Here is a 19,169-nt window from a genome sequence, read left to right on the forward strand (position 1 = left end):
TTTTTTTTTTTTTTTTTTTTTTTTTTTTTTTTTTTTTTTTTTTTTTTTTTTTTTTTTTTTTTGGAATTGACAACAATTTATTTTTCATAAACTTATTTATACACTTAAAATAAAATCATATATTAAAATTTTATTTTTCAATCAACGCGCCAGGGACAAAAACGTCAAAATGATAAATTTAGGTTAAATTGCAAGACAATTATAAGCTTATGAATTAGTAGAAATTAATAGAAAGTTATAAATTTAGGGGTAAAATTTGAATTTTCTCCCTATTTTATTATTTTAAAGATATTTATGTATTTCGCGGGAATGGCAATTTCGTAATTTGAGACATTGGAAGGGCCTTTCCGTTCTTTACGCACCAAGATAGTTGCTTACATGACTCTCATGGCGTGCGTGAGGGGAGAGCGGTTCTGTGAAAAAGCGCAGGAAAAATTATTCGATTCACGGAGAAACTGTGAGTGCAGTTTGTGGATTCAGAGGTCTCTACCATGAATGTTATAACTCCACGCAGAGAGGCGAAATAAGGAAATGAAGATCGTTATAGCTGAATGATTTTCGGGAATGTAAGTACTCAAATGTTTGTTTCTTCTTCAAATAGTTCGGATTTCTGTGAAGGAGTTGAGTTTTTCTTTTCCGGCATGCTCTTTTGAACTTATCGTTCTGCATATTATGATTCGGATGCAATTTCAAGTTCAGTTGAAGTATGCTTTTGTAATCGTTATTATTGTAAGGACTGAACTGTATTTTATCTCTTATTCTGATTTAAATTTTTAGATATTAATGGAAATGTTCATGTGTTCTCTTTTCTGTTTCTGTCTTTCCTGTTTAGGGTCTTTTGCCAAAAAGTTCGTCGGAAACTTAAAAAAGCAATCATGAAGATATTGGAAATTTGTCATATTGTTTTGAAATTGTTATGTATGTGTGTGTGTGGTTGTACATGTATTTGTATATTTTTGTTCTTCTTTGAAGTTCAACTTGTAATTATCTCGATAATTTTGGATGCAGCTGAAAATTTTGGGGTGATCTTGTGAGGAGGCTTCATTCAAGACAATGCATATTCATCGAAGACATTATTAGTGCAAATGGTTTCAGTGAGAACTGACAACTCGAAATTAAGATTGCTGAATTTTCTGGTATAATCAAGAATTGTTTCTTGAAGATTCCACAGTCCAACTTTTGTTGATTAGGAAAAGGAAATTTGAATTTGGTGACTTTCCTGGCCAGAAATTTGGAAATTCTGGGGGGTTATGAACAGTGGTGTTTCTAAAGACATTTAGATTTAAGTATGTCTTCGTGGGATAGTCTTGGGGACGTTGCGGGAGTGGCCCAGCTGGTAGGATTCAATGCAGTTCAGCTGATTTCAATGATTGTACGAGCAGCAAACACCGCAAGGATGCACAAGAAGAACTGTAAGCAATTTGCACAGCATATCAAGTTGATCGGGAACTTACTGGATCAACTCAAGATCTCAGAGCTGAAGAAATATCCAGAGACTCGAGAGCCTCTAGAGCAGCTGGAGGATGCCTTAAGAAAATCATACATTTTGATCAATAGCTGCCAGGATCGCAGCTATCTCTATTTGTTGGCCATGGGATGGAATGTTGTTTATCAATTCAGGAAGGCTCAAAGTGAAATAGATAGATACCTACGGCTTGTCCCTCTGATTAACCTGGTGGACAATGCTCGAGTCAGAGTAATAGTTCGTTTCTTTTTCTCTAATTTTGCTTTTCTTTTTTGTTAGTTTATAAATTTATCGCTGTTTAATTGTTTTGTCAAAATTTATATGTTCCTTTCTCTTGCTTCTTTTACAATCTAACTGAAAAATGGATACCCATCAATTATTACCTATCAAAGCGAACGAAGGTCATTTAGTATCTTTAGTACCTGTTCTTTAATACGTATCATTCTATCTTCATGTTGGAAGTAAAAATGAAAATGGTCCCTTGTAGTTTCATGCTTGTGCTTATTTAACATGACCCAACTCTATTAAAGTCATTTTCTATGTTATTTTTCTCAGGAAAGGCTTGATGATATTGAAAAGCATCAATGTGAGTATACGTTCGAGGAGGATGACAGAAGGATTCAGGACGCGATCCTCAAACCAGAATCTATCAAGAACGATGCTTCGATATTGAAAAAAACTCTTTCTCGTTCCTACCCAAACTTGGGCCTTCATGATGCGCTTCAAAAGGAAAATGAAAAACTTCAGCTTGAGCTGCAAGTATCTCAATCTAACATGGATGTTGGCCAATGTCAAATAATTGAACGATTATTTGATATCACAGAAGCCTTATCTGCAAATTATTTTATAGAAAAAGATTTACAGAAAGGAATTCCAATGCAACATGGATATAGTTATTCTGATGTCACTGGTGAAACTGCTTATGCGTATGGTGGAAACTTTCACAAGAATAGAGATGCTAGTACGACAAGGTAGGTTTGTCTTTTCTTTAGTCCTTTCTTTGTGCTTTTGTGGGCATTTCCATGGATTTGGTTATTCATATTTTAGGAACAAACAAATTCCCATATATTCCCCATCATATGTTCACTTTAATATGCATAAGTTTTCATGGACTTACTTTTAGTTTCACCAAAAAATTTCATACCAATGAAAATGTTGTTAGCTCGCTTATAATATCAAATTTTCTTCTAGCCAACATGGGACTTTGTTTTGCTCCCAAAAATATGATGAATGTTTTCACCGAGACAAAGATGCCAATGTGGCAGTGTTGATTTTTCTCCCTTCTAGGAAACCATAGATATATATATATTGAATTGCATAAATTTACATCATTTGGGTTGTTTTTACCAATATTAGGTCATGTCATTTAAAATTCAAGAGCCAATCCCATGTCCCGTGGCTACTTCGTACATGCCTGTATCCCTGTTTTGAAAGTTCAAACTCTTCTATTTCCATCAGGTTTAGAATGCTTTGATAAGTTAAATAACATATATAATGTCTGCAGGTGAAATTTTACTTCATGATGTCGTTTATTCTTGGCATATTGAATATCTCGAAAGTCTATCATATGGCGGATTCTGTTCTTCTTTTTTCCTTTCAGAAAGGGCTTATCAGTGTCATCAAGACAGGATCCGCTATCCAGCAATTGTCAACATGAAGAATGGCATGCTGATTTGCTTGGTTGTTGTTCACAACCTTATCTCTGTACGTTCTTCTCCCTTTTGAAGCTGTGCTTGTTAGCTTGTCCTCGTGATAGGACTGGAAAGTGTTCTTCTTTTACCGTAGACTGGTTAGAGTTTGTCATTCGAACAGCAACAAATTCTTGTATCATATACGTGCTGCGAAAGAACTACAAACTCCGATTATTATCCTTTACCCCGCTATAATTTCCTGAGATGTCATCCTTTCTATATTGAATTGTTTTCATCCATAACTGAGAACGTAACCACGACCTTTGACTTTTCACAAGTTCTTCACTTTTCTCTTTTTCCTTTACATGTTAGGACTGATTCCTGGCCTGATTTTCGAGTTCTTCCTTCGACTTTATAGTACAATTTATATTAACTTAGAAGGAAATCAAACATTAATTTCCATTTGTTAACTTGAAGGACCAAGCATTCGCAGACATTGCATGGTCATTCTTTTTGCAGTATTCTTTCTAGCGCAATAGGCTAAAGATTTTGTAAGAACTGTGCTTTAATTTTTTCCTTCCATTCCATCTACTGTGTAGAGATTCACTTGATTAAACGTAGAATGACAAAACTAATGCAGAATAACGTTCGGAGAAATGTTATACATTACTCATTGTATGCGCACGTGTATTGTTTCTCATCCAAGTACCTTTGTACACTTTCCATTGTTTCTCATCCAAGTACCTTTGTACACTTTCCAGGTATAAAGACATTTTTCTGTCCTTGTTGGACATTGTCAAAAGTTGCTTCTGTCGCTACCAACAAGCATGTCTGTAAGTAATCACTGAATGTCTATTTTCTACTAGGGTAGTGCTTTATAATGGATTGAGATGTAGTCGGAGATCATCCCATGATTTATGGATTCATACAGAACCATCGTAAAAATTGTAGTGTGTGTCAAAGAATGTCTCTCTCGCTTTCGTCTTCTCAACACCATATATGGCTCCAATACTGAAGATCTTGAGTAACATACATGCTATGTAGCGTATCAAAGCTAAAAAAAAAATCTTATATTTCCTCTGATTATCAGCTCCAGCAGATGCATGTAACGAGTTGATGGCATATGCTTTGGTGTTCTCATGCTGTTGTTACACTTGCTGTTTCCGACGAAAACTCCGAAATATGCTAAGTATCAAGGTAACTTATATTCCAACATGTGAATGGAGACCTATTATTTCATGCAAGTGTGGATGGTGGGTTCAGCAATATGCTTCTTTTGCAAGTTTAGATGATTTTATCTCATAGAAACGCAAATGATTAATTATTGTTCTTGAGCTCATGGCTTAGCAAGCCCAAAGCTGATAGGTGATTGCACGAGTATTAATTACATGGATGCTTTGTGAGTGACAATCATTATGACACTCTTCTTGCTCCAAGTCCTCTTGCTCTACTCTAGTTCTATTTCGCGATTGTTTATACTTTCTAGGATAATGCATTCATCCTCTACATTTCTGGTACTGAGGGAATCATCTAGCCTGGTTTGTGACGTGTTGTTCTGGACATATATAACCTTTGGTTACCAATCTGAATTGGTGATATACGTCTTTCACTTCTTGTTCAAATTCTTTGGCAGGGAGGCATTGTTGATGATTTTCTTTCTCACCTTCTGTGTTGCTGCTGTGCACTCGTCCAAGAATGGCGAGAAATAGAAATGCGTTGTGGTATGTATGTACTTACTGCTCCGATAATTTTACAACACAGTTCTTCAGGCTTCACTTCTATTTATTCTATATAAACATCATGGAGCTTTTGCTTTATAGAATCTTGTTTTGATCTCCAAGCTTATACACAAAAATTTGTTTAAGTTATTGCTGTTAATTTTTCTTTATAGTACGTTACAATTTTACATCCTAAGTTTTATACGAAGATAAGCCACCTGATATATATAGGATGTCATACAAAAACTTAACGATGGCGAAAACAAATTTCTGAGAACAATATAACTTAGTGCTGCATCATACATCCTTTGACATGTGGATGTCGCCATGTCAGTATGATGTAGAAAGACCTTCATGTTGGTACTATTACAGGTAGAAAGGCGTTCCCAAATGTTTGATTAAAAATATAACTTGTAGGTCCAGAGAACACAAGAACGATCCCTCCACCATTGCAATACATGGAATCCTAGGTGAGAGCTGAAAACATAATCCAGTCGCCTTGGAAAGTTCAAATACTTGATCGTCTTGCTTCCATGTAAGTTGTAAAATAGACATTGCTTAGTCTCATTGATATTGATTAACCCCGTGGAAGAGATTGGCTCTCTTCCTTCTCTTTTCTCCTTTATACTCTGTACATGCTACATAGTGCTACCAATTCTCTTTAAAAGTGAACACGTCTTTGTGTATAAAAGGAGAAAAGGAATGCGTAGACTGTATAACAGATGTTCATAGCTCAAGGAATGCGTAGACCGTATAACAGATGTTCATAGCTCAAGGAATGATTTGTGAATTGTGCAAGACATTTGGGTGTATAAATAGAAAATTATTAAGACAATTGCTTTCCTTTTTTGGTTATCCAAATCAAGGCCAGCCGTTCCTTTGATTCGTGTGAATTGAATTAGAAAGAGCCAACATTCCTATGATTTAGACAGCTTGATGACAGTTGAAAATTTTAGTACCCGTTATTCCATGATAATCAAAAATGAATTAGAACAGGATTGAATCGAGAGAAAGATCAAGAACAATTGCTCAAGAAATTCGTCTAGAATTCAGATGAACAAGAAATACAATAACTATCTATTATTGCTCTACCTTCACTTCAGATGCAGCTAGGTTGAAGAGAAAGCTTTGAAAATAAATCTGCCACATAGCCAACATCATAACCTGAATAGCAGGGAAAACAAACCTTTTCCTTCTGCTGCTCAGCTATCATATGATGTTAAAAGCAAAACTCTCCAGGGCTGTGTGCTCTTTCTTGGGGTAGCTACCTGTAAGCTGTTACCGTCATGACTTGTTCGGGCGATTGCCTTAATCTGTGAGTCTAGCTTTCCAATCATCTTTTTCATAATACAGGAACAAGCCCCGAGATCTTGAACAATAAGTATCGAGATCTTTGTGTATACTGTAGTGTCCACACATTTCATTTTTCTTGCTAGCAAACCAGTTCTAAACTCTAAGATCCGATTGCCCTGCAGCAATAGTTGACAATAGACTCACTTCACTAGCAAGTTTGTGCATCACTGAGTTTGTCTCCTTCATCCCCTCTTGCAGAAGATTTCCCAATTTTAATCTGTGAACAATCTCTTTCAGGTCTACCAGTCTACAACCCGGAAATGTTCCGAGTCGTTTTTCTTTCATTAATACTTTGATTCTTGAAACATCCTCCCATCTCCCTGCTACAGCATAAATATTCAGAAGCAATCTATAGTATGACTCATTCTTAGGCTCCATGTCAATCAAATAGTTTGCAATCTGTTCTCCCAAAGAAACATCTCCCCCGAAACGACATGTCGCAAGCAAGTTGGTCCATACAACCAATTCTGATGAAAAGTCCTCAATATCCTCAGGCATGTTTCTAAGTATTTCCACAGCCTGCTGAATCAACCCTGCTGCAACATAAACATTGGCCAAACACCAGTAGTGTGCAAAATTTGGCCTCACAAGGAATATATTGATCATCTCATCAAAGTAGTTATTTGCATCTTCCAGCAGTCCCGCCCGGGCGCAGGCACATAGAACGCCAATAAACGTAATTTGGTCCGGGAAAACTTTTCGTTCACCTTCATCTTGCTTGAATTTCTTGCCACTGCCTGCTTCCCCATTTCTTTCTCTTAATTTAGCAGCCATTTCCTCAAATAGCTTAAGTCCATCTTCAGGATTCCCATGTAGGCAATGCCCCAAAACCATCGCATTCCAGGTAACCAAATTTCGATTCACCATCCTGTCAAATAGTCTACGTGCAACAGAAACTCTCTGGCATTTGCCATACATGTCAACCAATGCCGTGTCGATAAATACACAGAACTTCATCGAAGTACGGTACATAAAACCATGAACCGATCTTCCTTCGTTCAGCCTGGCCGATCGACCACAAGCACCAAGAATGTTTACCATTGTTGTACTGTTCCCTCTTATTCCTATCTTCATCATATTCCTAAACAACTTCATTGCACAGCCAGGACTCCCACCTCTCAAATACTCACTAATCATCAAATTCCAAGAAACAACATTTCTCTCAGGCATTGCATCAAACATGTCATGGGCGGTATGCAAATCCCCAACTCTTGCATAAGCTGTAACAATCGAATTCCAGGACACCAGATCCAGGGTCGACATTTCGTCGAACACCTTCCGGCCAAGCTCAATATGACCACAACAGGCATACATATGAATCAAACTATTTCTCAAAACCATCACACAGTCAACCCCATTCTTGAAAGCCTGTCCATGACACTTCCGCCCAGAAGACCCACAGCCAATACTCGCACAAGCGCAAAAAAGCGAAAGAAAAGTGTAGGTATCAGGCCGAAACCCATCACCAAGCCATTGAAAATACACAAACACAGCCTCTAGAGGAACTGAGCTAAGAGAATAAGCCTTAATTACTCTATTGATGCAGAAGGCATTGGGAACGTTTATAAGCTTAAAGATCAAAACAGTATAAACGATGTCCCCAAACTCCGATGCCTGCAATAGAACTCGGTTGGCCCAAAAATGGTGGTTGAATAGACCAGAGGTAATCAAATAGCCATGGATTTGAACTAATTCTCTCATGCTCTGACATGATTGAAGAAGCGAATGGCATCGGTTATGTCTGGGAGGATTTCTGGTGTCGAGTGAAAGATCTGGTTCTGCAAAAGAGCAAAATGGAGAAGAACATCGATCAATGGATTTAGAGGGCGGAGGGAGGGAGGCGCGTGTGAAGCGAAAGAGTTGTCGGGAGTAAATTCTTGCCATTCATTTGCGGTATGACATTGATTTACTTTCACACAGAATTCTTCGTCTTCGTGTTCTTCTTCCACATAGTTGCCGCCACTATCGCACATTCGTCGTATGAATTGCTCTTCGGAGGCGATGCCTAATACGTTTTAAACGGCGTTTGACGGCGACGAACTGAAGGAGAATCGGAAGAGAATTTAAGAAACTCTTTAAAATTTATATATTCGTGAAAATTGTCGTTCTATAAATCTACTTTAGTAAATAAAAAACTAAAAACACAAATTATAAGAAATAGGATAAAATTTTTTATTTTTTTAATTGTGATTATTTGATTTTTAGGATTTAAATTTGAATAGTATATCTTTTAATTTTTTCAATTTTATGTTTAATAAATTTATGTTTTTTTTTAATATTTTGTGTCTAATAGGTCATTAATTTATTTAGTATTTTTAAAATTTAAGAATTTACGAATACATAAAATTCAATTTTTAAAAGCTTTTTTATTTAAAATTTATAAAAAGAAAAGTTTGTATCTATTCTTTAAAATAAAAAATTTGAGGCTAAAATGGAATTTTAAAAAATTTATTATTAAAACGTAGTATTTTTTTTATATTTTTTTTTATTTTTTTTATTTTTTTTTTATAATTAATCATGAACTTGTAAAAAAATAATTAACGGAAAAAAAACAGAAAAAGAAAAACCCTCAATTGCCGACTCTCCGACGTTTCGAAGCAGAAACTCAAACCGGGAAAAATTGAATCCAGCTAATGGTGCGAATAAGCCAATCGCTTCTGAAGGAAGCGGGCTCTGGTCTCACCAAAACTCTCTCCGAGATCCTGGTCTGCCCTCTCTCCAAACAACCTCTAAGGTGATGGTTCCATTTGCATTCATCATTTTTTCCTTCATTCTCCTCAATCTGTTGTGCATAATTTGGTTTCATTGTCTGTTTTGATCATTAGGTATTGCGAGGCGTCGAATTCTCTAATCAGCGATACGATTCGTGTTTCTTTCCCTGTAAGTACATCAACCGTATGTATCGGCTAGAATTGTGTAAAAATATGAATTCCAGTATAATTCTTCGCCTATGGCCATTTTCTGTTTTTCATTCTGATTTTCCTTTTCGATACTAGCTCTCGGTTCATTTTTTAGATCATCTAGAGTGCGTAGCTGTTATTCGACTTGCTAGCGAAAGTTTACATTAACTCTTGAGTCACCTACTGGTAGATCAAGATATTCCTTGGTTTCATTAGTTTAATGAAGTATTTCTCAGTTTTTCTGGATTAGGTAGTAAAAATGGCTGTGGGAACCAGAAAGTAGTGTGTTCAAACCCTCCCCTCATCCGTGGAGTTAGGTTATAGGTCATGTGCCTGTTTCTATTGTATGTTGTAATTTTACTTATGGTTGTGTTAGATAAGGGGCGGAGTTCCTTGCTTGGTGCCAAAGGAAGGAAGGATAATCGAAACTGACGATGGATTGAAAGGTGAGGATACCGTCGAGATTCCTCGAGAAAAATGAGCTATGCTTGTTTGGGAGCGGAAGACAATTTTTATTTCTTGACCTGAATAGTGAGAATAGATGTCAACATAATGGCACTACACCTGTGTGTTTATGCTTGGAAGTTTCCACTTTAGAATGATTTGAATGGTCTCATTTCCTCAAAATTTCTGGCGTTGCCCAATAAAATAGTCAGATCAGACTACTTGTCCTTCTTTCTTTTGTACTCTTTTCTAGCGATTGGGGTAGGTTAAACAGAATATCTAATTTTTTTCTGCTTAAAACTTTTGGGTTTGTGTTGAATTGTCTGAGGGTGAATTGTTTCTTTAGCTTTTACTGATATGGAAGGCATCGTTCGATGATCATCTCTTTAGTTCTCGGAAAATAAACTTTCGTGTTCCTCTATAAAGTCAACCATGATCTGCTTTACATTGTTCTGTTTGGGTTAGGAGGCATGCCAATTTAGTAAACATCAGGTTGTTCTATGTAAAAAACACGGTGTGCATTGTATGGAACATGCCAAGGACAACGAAATTATTACTTGTTTATAGTTGATTACATGTTTGGTATGAATGTACGTGGTTCACCACAGGAAATTTTTTTTAGTTTATCTTGCATGTTTATCATAATCACAATTATGATGAAGAAAGTGTGTTCAACATTCAATAGTTATCAACTCAACAATAATTAGCATATACTCTCTCAAGGTCGGAAGTTCAAATCTTCATGCCCACTTATTAGCATTCTTAAATTAAGGTTTCTTCGTATTATGGTCTGGTGGTTGTTCACTGGTTGTTCCAAAATCTCGTAAGCCTTCAATTTGGTCTTACGTTTTTAAGTTGGACACCATTTCTCCAGATATTTTTTTAATCTTTCTTTAGGAACTATCTTAGGAGCACTTGCATATCCTTTTATGAGGACGCTGGCATATCTCAATCAAGTTTCCTTTATGAAATGGTTATCATTTTTATCAAGTTAGCCGATGGGGTATAGCAGCTTATGTGCTCCAGGCATTTGACACTATAACTTGAAAGGTCAAGTGTAGTAATCTTGTTTAGGTGCAACCACTTTGTCTTTGAAATTTGAGGGTCTCCTTTCTCAATCTAACTACCATTCCTCAAACACAATTACCCCCTACTATTAAAGCACTATAATCAATTATCCTTCTTACCTTTAACTGAATGGAGTGCAGGACGATATTCTCCTCCTGCTATAACTTCATTGTCCTCGGATTGTTTCCAGGTATCAAAGATGCATTATCATGTGGTGATGTTATCGATTCATGTTTTATGAAGAGGGTCAAGGACGAAGGTTGTGAAACTTCAGCACATCCAACCTTGGATGATGCTGCTATGGAGAGGGAGTGGTGTTCTGTGTGTTTGTCAAACGTAATGGAGAGAAAGGTAGCGCAAATTCTTCCTTGCCAGCACGAGTTTCACAAGATATGCGTCGAGAGGTGGTTCCATGAATGCCAGAATCAGAAAACTTGCCCAATTTGTCGATTCTGGGTGAGAGATGAAGATGGTCAACCAACAGAAGTGCTTACAGAGGAGATGGTAATATGGTCCACATCTTTACATGTTATTGATTACTAAACTAAACTGAAAGTTCTCGTCTATTTCCTCGGGTACCTAATAACCTTAGAGAGGGAGACAGAGAGAGTTCATGCGAGAAAACAATGGTTTGTGTTACATACACTAAAATAACTCCATAATGTCCTTTGGTATCGTATAGGTACAACATAGAAGCCAAATAAATGTATAGCCCCAATCTTCCTTGTAAATCATATAAACTCAAAACCATTGCATTAGTAGAATAGAGATAAAAGAAAAAAGGGGTTCAAGGGAATGAACGAAGCCACAAAAATTCGGGAGAAATGCAGCACTATTAACTGGTATTGCAAATTCCCATTTTCATAAATATTTGTTCCAAACCGTATCAATAAAATAAAGATATCTCGAGCAAAATAATATCAACCTCCGAAGTTCCTAATGCAGCATTTAAAGTTGGAAGGTATTTATAGAGCAAATGACAGGGAAAGTTTCCTAAAATACAATAACAAAAGATGGAAAGAAGAACCTTCATGGTAGAAGAACGGTAGTTGCAACCCAGCCTCCATAATATCCAACAAAAGCCAACCTCTCTCTTGATTCACCTTGCAGAAACAAAAAGCCAAACCTCCTAGTTCTTACTCGAATCATCGTGTTCTCTCATCTTAGAACTCGAAGAACTCTGACCCCGAAGATATAAAGAAAAAACAAGCTGAGGGTCAGCCATGGGGGGGAAGCAAATCAAAATTCTCCACATTAAGTAACATGGCATCATCATCACCAAAAACGAAAATCACAACAAAAAAGAACATGAACTTGAGAAACAAGTCAATGCCAGCCAGCCAGCCAACAGCAGCCCACAAAACCATAAATGCATCCCTCCACCACAAAAGGAACTTCTGTCATAGTTTTTCTTTTTTTTTTTTTTTTTTTTNAGCCCACAAAACCATAAATGCATCCCTCCACCACAAAAGGAACTTCTGTCATAGTTTTTTTTTTTTTTCATTTTTTTTTTTTTTGAAGTTTAAAAGTTTTAGTTTTTTCCTTTTTCTTTTTAAAATTGTTTCTCTTCTATAACTTCAGTTTACCAATTTACTTGGCATCAAGAGAAGAGAATTTTAGTCGTGCAAACCGTGTCGCTAACATCTCCTCACTTAATCTCTACACCCACATCTAGTTTTCCTTCAAAAGGACATGGGTTCACAGCACAAACTTGGTCTAACTCCTTTCAGCCGATGAACAATCCGGGCCGGCCTTGGTATTTACTTGGCCTGGACGATCATCACCACATGGCTGTGCCTGCATACTCAAATTTCCAGTTGGGCTACTACTGTGGAGTGCCTCGACATGAACACCACCCTGTCCACCTTCAGAGTCCCTATGATTAATATTCTCTAGTGCAATACCTTGAACACCAGCTGCCAACATATCCTGATTGGAACTTACTGGGCTTAATGGGGCTGCAATATTAGGAACTTGACCAGGTCGAATAATCCATCTATCATAATCATTTCGCCTCCTTACTTTATCTCCCTACGAGGAAAAGGAAAAAAAAAAGACAGTAGTTTATATATACGAGAATTAGAGAAACATGATTGTAAATTTTCCGTCCATTCCTATTCCTACTATTACTATTACATTTTAAGGATGCCAAACTAACTAACTTTCAGTGTTTTTTTCCCAACTTAGATAAGAAAATATAGTACTCCAAGACCCATTAAAATTTCCAGTTACAATTAGAGGAAAATGGTTATTGAGGAGCTGATGTCTACTGACCTTTACTTCCACAAGAGTAGATGATTGCAATGCATCCAATATAGTTTGGATATTTTCAGTCAGACGTTTAACCTACAAAAGAGTTTTGAAATGACATACTCTTGAAGGATAAGAACAATATATGCACTCTGGTCATCAGAATTATTCAGATTAACTTCCATTATAAGCAACATGATTTGGAAATCTAAAAAGAGGAAATGCCTATCTGCTGACAGAAGAAATTAACAAAAGTCATTCTTCACAATTACCTCAGAAAGCATAGAACCACCAACCTTGCAGTCATACATGCAAGTACATTTTTAAGGAAAAGAACTGCTTTCATCAAGAAGAATGGAAGTACAAATGAAAGAAAGAAATGCATTTATTATGATGGAGAATGGAACCCCCAATCTCTAAGAATTTTCACCCACACAGCGAAAACAGAATGAGACTGAACCTTGCCTAATACCTCATCCAAACATCCCAATCGACATGTTCTTAAAGATGATAAGTAGATAGTGAGGCCTATAATAACCCTCAACTTCATCTAACATATAGGCCGTGTGGGCCTTCTGCATTCTCTTAATAAAGTATTAGAAATGAATTTTTCAAGACTCGTCACGAAGCCAATCCTAAAACCCTCGATGTCGATTATAATCATGATCGAGTCAACTTGACCCATATGGCAATATCTCATAATAACATTGAACGCCTTGAGAAAATCACTCTTAAAAATGTCCCACCACTCACTTTTAAATGCAATATCATCAAACATCTAGAACTCTACGAGTACAATTAGGGGATACCTAGAACTCAATGAGAGTATTGATAGGTGATATCTTGAGAATACTAGTATAATATTAGTAAGTGCATAGTGGTTGTTAGTTAGGAAGACTTGGTTATAAATAGGGAAGTTAGGGATGTTATGCAGAGAGGTTAATTTTGGAGATAGCACAAAGTGGGACTTGGGAGAGACAGCCCTCTCAAAAGGCTATGACATTGTAATTTCTCTTTCAATATAGCAATAACAATTCTACATTGTGTTTCTTGTTATTGGGATCCTAGATCCTAACAAACTCATCACTTCCCAATGTCAACATTTGCATTCATATCCTACCAAACATGTCTTGACATAAAATTCTTGAAAAATAAAACATGCATGCCATATTTAACCAATGCTGTCTGGCAAAGCTCATATTCCACAAACCCAAAAAATGTGGTGGCGCACATAATGAAACATGGTTTATTAAATGACGGAAAAATGACATAACAACCTATAGGGAAGCAACAAAATATTAACATCTATTGTGAGATCCTACATCGGTTGGAGAGAGGGGAACAAAACATTCCTTATAAGGGTGTGGAAACCTCTCCCTAGTGGACACATTTTAAAACCTTGAGGGGAAGACCTTAAGGAAAAACCCAAAGAGGACAATATATGTGTTAGCAGTGGGCTTGGACAGTTACAAATGATATCAACGCCAGATGGGNGACAATATATGTGTTAGCAGTGGGCTTGGACAGTTACAAATGATATCAAAGCCAGATGGGGCTAGCCAACAAGGACGATGGGCCCCCAAGGGGGTGGATTGTGAGATCTCACATTAGTTGGAGAGGGGAAGAAAGCATTCCTTAAGGGTGTGGAAATCTCTCCCTAGTGGACGCATTTTAAAACATTGAAGGAAAGCTCAAAAAGAAAACAATATGAGCTTTGGCTGTTACACCCATACTTGATTAATCATACGGTACAGCTATATAGAATTTTGAACTCCTAGTGCCATCAAACACAAAACCTGTTCAAGGTGTGCCATCAAACACAAAACCTGTTCAAGGTGTGCCATCAAACACAAAACCTGTTCAAGGTGCCAAAACTATGCTGCTATAAATTGATGTCGTTAATCAGATAAATTTGTATCTCAAATCAGAACCAATATTTTAACTGTGCAGCTATTTCAGTTCTCCACTGATGCTATTTTCTTCAATCGTTCGCTGTACGTGGTTCTTTGTTGTCTTTTTTTTTAGACATGTCATTGACATTGTTAATAAATCAAATAAGTCTAGAGGCAAAGAGTTCCAAGAACAATTCCACAAGTTTCAACGGCAGGACTTTTCTTTAAAACAGTTTCACATGCACGCACAGAGTGGGAAGTAAAGAAAACATTACAAAAACAATTTTTTCAAAAAAATATTAACAGAGAAAAACATGCAAAAGACAGGGCATGAGGCAGAAAAATAACAGGACAATGAAGGTCATCCTGTCATCATCGTCAAGAAAAAAATTAATTATGCATTCTTGTTGAAATCGTGAAAGCAACTCACCTTGCTGAAGGTTGCTATTAGTCTAACCGGAACCCAGCCATCTTCATCCATTTTCTGCCTCAAGAAAGTGTCTTTTACTAAATTTTCACCACTGCAGTTCACAAATATAAGGTGCAATCACCACTAAAATGTTCTCAAAGTTCTAACACTAGACAAGGATCATAGGAAAAAGTAGAAAGCTATCACATCAAATATACCTAAAGTAGTATTCTATCTGACTCACTATCATAGCGTACAAATGAGGATCTGGGCCATGAAAAAACATTGCATTGGGTGGTATTGGAGCGACAAAAGGTACACCTCTAAGAGCCTCTGGAGGAGGGGGAGGAGGAGGAGGAGGAGGACCAATATACACCACTGGAGGTACAAAATCTACAAAAAAATTCATGCATTAAGCAAGTTCACATGAGAAAAACCAAGAAACCTCAGAAAAATGTAGAGCCTACCAGGGAAGGGTAGGGGACCCCCAATAGGCCTCATTGTTGGAGAAGAAATAAAGCCAGTGGTATTAGGAGGTGGAGGTGGAGGTGGTCTAATAAACCTGTGAACCACTCTATGAGGTTGTGCATTAAAATTTCGGTTTGAATTCCAATCTTGATTTCCACGATCGTGATCACGCCTAGAACTATAGTTATGATGATGGGAATTATCACCACGTGGATGTGAAGCACCACCACGACTCCGAAATGAACTACGTGGTTGTTGATGACCATGATCATTATGTGATTGTGATGATATAAATGCAGTTCTCTGTGTCTGATCCCTTGAAGAACTGTTAGGAGCTGGGTCGATTACAGGACTTGAATGAGCAGACTGCTGAGAGAGGGCACTGTTATATGAACTATTTGAACCATTGCGCCTCATCGATTTCTGCCGCGAAGTTATTGGATGAGTAAGAGTTGAATCAGGATTAGGACTAACGTCATTATTACCTTCGTTGTTTGATGATGATGATGAAGTTCCAATCCCCTATGTGCAAAAGGAAAAATAATAATAATAATAATTAGTAAAATATCCCTTAATTCGACATATAACGAATAACTAATGTAGTGAAAACTCTAGCTATCCCCTGTCCGACACATTTTTTTGTTGATTTCTTAACCTGTTTGAGCATCGGCGTAAAATATCCCACCACAAGCCGGTTAATGTTTCTCAGCGTATCCAAGGTACTCATAAAGTTCATTCAAAATTAAACATTATTTTGCGTATACATACTAATTTTGGAAACAATTGCTTGAATCTATTCATAAACATATCACCTTTTTGTTCGAGAAACAGAAAACATTAGCTTAATCATGGAGATAAATTGCAGAAGTTTAAACATTTTCCTGCAAACAAACTAAATGTATCCTTTTCATAAAGTTGAAGAACATACCTGCGCGCCAGCGGATCCATCACCTAAACTTTTAATTGAATCCGAAGATGATTTAGGTGTGCCCTTGGCAGACTCCGACAAAGCAGGCCAAGACACAGCCCCCATGACAGGCCCAACCTCAGTTCCATTAGCGAGTTTATTCCACACTGGCTTCTTTCCAGCATTGGCGGACGACCCATTCCCACCATCGTAACACTCACCCACTGGCTCTTCAGACGTAGCAGAAGAAGAAGAAGTAAATGTTACAGGTTCAACAACAGTAGTCGAAGATACAGATGATGAAACAGCCGCCGCGGTGTCTAGTTCACCGCGAACAATCTGGTTCCACGGAGAAGACACTGTGCGCCCACCAGAGCGACGTGATGATGATTTGGGGCTGCTGCTATTACTCTGTCCAGAATTACGAGAAGAATGATCGACACTCGATGCCGTCACCGAATCAGCATCAGGTAAAGTAGAAGCAGCCATCGCAAATTAGTAATTAGGGTTTCTTTCAGACGGCAGAAAGTAGCTTGATCGACGGCAAACAGGACAAAGGGAAACAAAATTAAGCAACAGAATCAAAAGCAAATTACTTCCTTCTTTCAAGAATTCATGAACAAAAGGAGTCGGAAAATCTTCCTCTGAAGGATTTCCAAAAGCTTGAAGGATCGGATCGCAGAGAGAAAAGGAAAAGAGGCGTAGGTCAGTTGGAGAGTGGGAAGAGGGACTAAGAAACAGAAGGTTTCTCTGTCTCTAAAAATGTTTCTCTCTGTCCTTCGGATGCCTTTGCCAGGGTTAGTTCATGGTTACTTCTGAAATTACTTTAATGCCCTCGCTTCCCCGCGTGCGCGCGCCAGGATGGGCTTTCACGGCTCTGGCCCATATGGAAATAAATCTTTCCATTTTAATTATTTATTGTAAACAATATATTGTATTTTCGTTGGGAAATTATTTTCTTTTTGTTTCCTTTTTTGATTAAAAATATTTCAAGATATTCTTTTTTATATAAAATAAAATAAAAATATGACTTATATTTCCCATCATAATAAACTATATAAATAAAATTTATTTTTCTTTGTGGCATTTTATTTTATTTATTTATTTATTTTAAACGACTTATAGTCACGCTTACAACATTATTTAATTTTAAATCTTATTTAATTTTGATTTAAAGGTATTTTGAATAAAATGTGCTATCGATTGAGAATCTTATACTTTCCAATAAAAAGCTGTGCCTATACAAAAAGAATGGAAACAAAATAAATAAAATAAAATAAAAATGAATGACTAAGATTCCTNTTTAATTATTTATTGTAAACAATATATTGTATTTTCGTTGGGAAATTATTTTCTTTTTGTTTCCTTTTTTGATTAAAAATATTTCAAGATATTTTTTTTTATATAAAATAAAATAAAAATATGACTTATATTTCCCATCATAATAAACCATATAAATAAAATTTATTTTTCTTCGTGGCATTTTATTTTATTTATTTATTTATTTTAAACGACTTATAATCACGCTTACAACATTATTTAATTTTGATTTAAAGGTATTTTGAATAAAATGTGCTACCGATTGAGAATCTTATACTTTCCAATAAAAAGCTGTGCCTATACAAAAAGAATGGAAACAAAATAAATAAAATAAAATAAAAATGAATGACTAAGATTCCTCATATATATATATATATATTCAGGAGTTAAAAGCCAAATTTAACAAATTAAATAGATTAAGAAAGAAAATTAATATTTAGAATATATATATATATATATATATTTTCCTTTTTTCGTTTAGTAAACAGTAATATTTATTGTGATAATGATGGTACATACCATATTTTAATATGGCTTCAAATGGAATTAAAGTGAAAAATTATAATGCTATCCGAGTAATCATATTGAATAAAAAAAATTCAAAATTCCCTCTGAGTACACTTTAATACTTGTACATTTAAAACAAAAAATAACAATAATAGAAACGTTAAACACCGAGAGAATAATTCCTAATTAGATAATAATAATATCAAATAATAAAATAACAAGTAACTCTAATCCAAAGAAAGTTAAATATTTCTAAAAGAAAATATTGCTATAAGTATCCATACGAAAAATAAGTTTCCAAAACAATCATTAAGATGCTTCTTTTTTTAATCGAGTAAGGGAAGAAAAAAAAATTACGAGATTTCATATCGATTGGAAAGAGGAACTAAGCTAGGTCCCAATGGAAATGGATTGTAAGATCGAAAACAAAATATTCTTTGTGAAGGTATAAAAACTTTTCCCTAGCCGATAGCATTCTAAAAACAACATTTTTTATGAGTATAAAAATTTTCCCTAACAAACGAAAATACTTTTTATAAAACTTTTCTCTAACTGACGTGTTTTAAACCCCTTGAGCGAAAACTTGAAAGAGAATGCCCAAAGAGAACAATATCATATAGCAATAGTAGGCTTGAAAGAGAACCATATCGGCCTGCAATAGACTTGAAAGAGAACAATATCAGCTAGCAAGAAGCTTGAACGGTTACCGAACAAATGTCCCCTGGATAAAGCAACCAAATTTTCAGTAAAGATGCAGAGAATTTTGTACATAAAAATGCAGGTTTCCAGAGCCCAATCTTGAAAGATGAAGGTTCCAAAAAAAAAAAAAAAAAAAAG

The 19,169-nt window shown here is 36.1% G+C and overlaps 4 protein-coding genes across 5 annotated transcripts; 2 read left to right on the plus strand and 2 right to left on the minus strand.

Annotated features, from left to right (window-relative positions):
• The first annotated feature begins 247 nt into the window (after window positions 1-247).
• On the plus strand, window positions 248-5,657 carry LOC111804148 (cell number regulator 13-like). Its single transcript, XM_023688854.1, has 8 exons — window positions 248-566; window positions 1,009-1,696; window positions 2,021-2,436; window positions 3,066-3,169; window positions 3,858-3,929; window positions 4,187-4,293; window positions 4,730-4,817; window positions 5,232-5,657. The coding sequence occupies exons 2-8, from the start codon at window positions 1,289-1,291 to the stop codon at window positions 5,282-5,284; spliced, it is 1,248 nt and encodes a 415-aa protein (XP_023544622.1). The 5' UTR covers window positions 248-566; window positions 1,009-1,288; the 3' UTR covers window positions 5,285-5,657.
• A 94-nt stretch (window positions 5,658-5,751) lies between these two features.
• Window positions 5,752-8,255, minus strand: LOC111804147 (pentatricopeptide repeat-containing protein At3g51320). 2 transcript variants are annotated; one of them, XM_023688853.1, is made up of 2 exons: window positions 8,049-8,255; window positions 5,752-7,945 (listed from the first exon to the last, which is right to left on the minus strand). In XM_023688853.1, the coding sequence occupies exons 1-2, from the start codon at window positions 8,053-8,055 to the stop codon at window positions 6,261-6,263; spliced, it is 1,692 nt and encodes a 563-aa protein (XP_023544621.1). In that variant the 5' UTR covers window positions 8,056-8,255; the 3' UTR covers window positions 5,752-6,260. The 2 variants fall into 2 exon arrangements, with proteins under 2 accessions (XP_023544621.1, XP_023544620.1); XM_023688852.1 differs by having other exon boundaries at window positions 5,752-8,255.
• A 454-nt stretch (window positions 8,256-8,709) lies between these two features.
• LOC111804007 (UPF0434 protein ERGA_CDS_01260) lies at window positions 8,710-9,811 on the plus strand. Its single transcript, XM_023688650.1, has 3 exons — window positions 8,710-8,901; window positions 8,993-9,047; window positions 9,444-9,811. The coding sequence occupies exons 1-3, from the start codon at window positions 8,801-8,803 to the stop codon at window positions 9,546-9,548; spliced, it is 261 nt and encodes an 86-aa protein (XP_023544418.1). The 5' UTR covers window positions 8,710-8,800; the 3' UTR covers window positions 9,549-9,811.
• A 2,283-nt stretch (window positions 9,812-12,094) lies between these two features.
• On the minus strand, window positions 12,095-16,994 carry LOC111803464 (la-related protein 1C-like). The gene is made up of 6 exons (XM_023687870.1): window positions 16,527-16,994; window positions 15,598-16,120; window positions 15,349-15,523; window positions 15,152-15,242; window positions 12,854-12,925; window positions 12,095-12,610 (listed from the first exon to the last, which is right to left on the minus strand). Exons 1-6 carry the CDS (start codon window positions 16,992-16,994, stop codon window positions 12,296-12,298), a joined length of 1,644 nt encoding a protein of 547 aa, XP_023543638.1. The 3' UTR covers window positions 12,095-12,295.
• Between the last annotated feature and the right edge of the window lie 2,175 nt (window positions 16,995-19,169).

Source organism: Cucurbita pepo, chromosome LG10 (genome assembly GCF_002806865.2).
Source record: "Cucurbita pepo subsp. pepo cultivar mu-cu-16 chromosome LG10, ASM280686v2, whole genome shotgun sequence".
Lineage (NCBI taxonomy): Eukaryota > Viridiplantae > Streptophyta > Magnoliopsida > Cucurbitales > Cucurbitaceae > Cucurbita > Cucurbita pepo.

Coding starts and splice junctions, on each gene's coding strand:
- LOC111804148 (XM_023688854.1), top strand. CDS start 1,289: ATGTCTTCGTGGGATAGTCTTGGGGACGTTGCGGGAGTGGCCCAGCTG. Junction 2,437..3,065: donor AGAGATGCTAGTACGACAAG/GTAGGTTTGTCT, acceptor TTTTCCTTTCAG/AAAGGGCTTATCAGTGTCAT. Junction 3,930..4,186: donor CGCTACCAACAAGCATGTCT/GTAAGTAATCAC, acceptor TCTGATTATCAG/CTCCAGCAGATGCATGTAAC.
- LOC111804147 (XM_023688852.1), bottom strand. CDS start 8,051: ATGGCAAGAATTTACTCCCGACAACTCTTTCGCTTCACACGCGCCTCC.
- LOC111804007 (XM_023688650.1), top strand. CDS start 8,801: ATGGTGCGAATAAGCCAATCGCTTCTGAAGGAAGCGGGCTCTGGTCTC. Junction 8,902..8,992: donor CTCTCCAAACAACCTCTAAG/GTGATGGTTCCA, acceptor TTTGATCATTAG/GTATTGCGAGGCGTCGAATT. Junction 9,048..9,443: donor CGATTCGTGTTTCTTTCCCT/GTAAGTACATCA, acceptor TGGTTGTGTTAG/ATAAGGGGCGGAGTTCCTTG.
- LOC111803464 (XM_023687870.1), bottom strand. CDS start 16,994: ATGGCTGCTTCTACTTTACCTGATGCTGATTCGGTGACGGCATCGAGT. Junction 16,121..16,526: donor ATGGATCCGCTGGCGCGCAG/GTATGTTCTTCA, acceptor TTTTGCACATAG/GGGATTGGAACTTCATCATC. Junction 15,524..15,597: donor GGGTCCCCTACCCTTCCCTG/GTAGGCTCTACA, acceptor ATTTTTTTGTAG/ATTTTGTACCTCCAGTGGTG.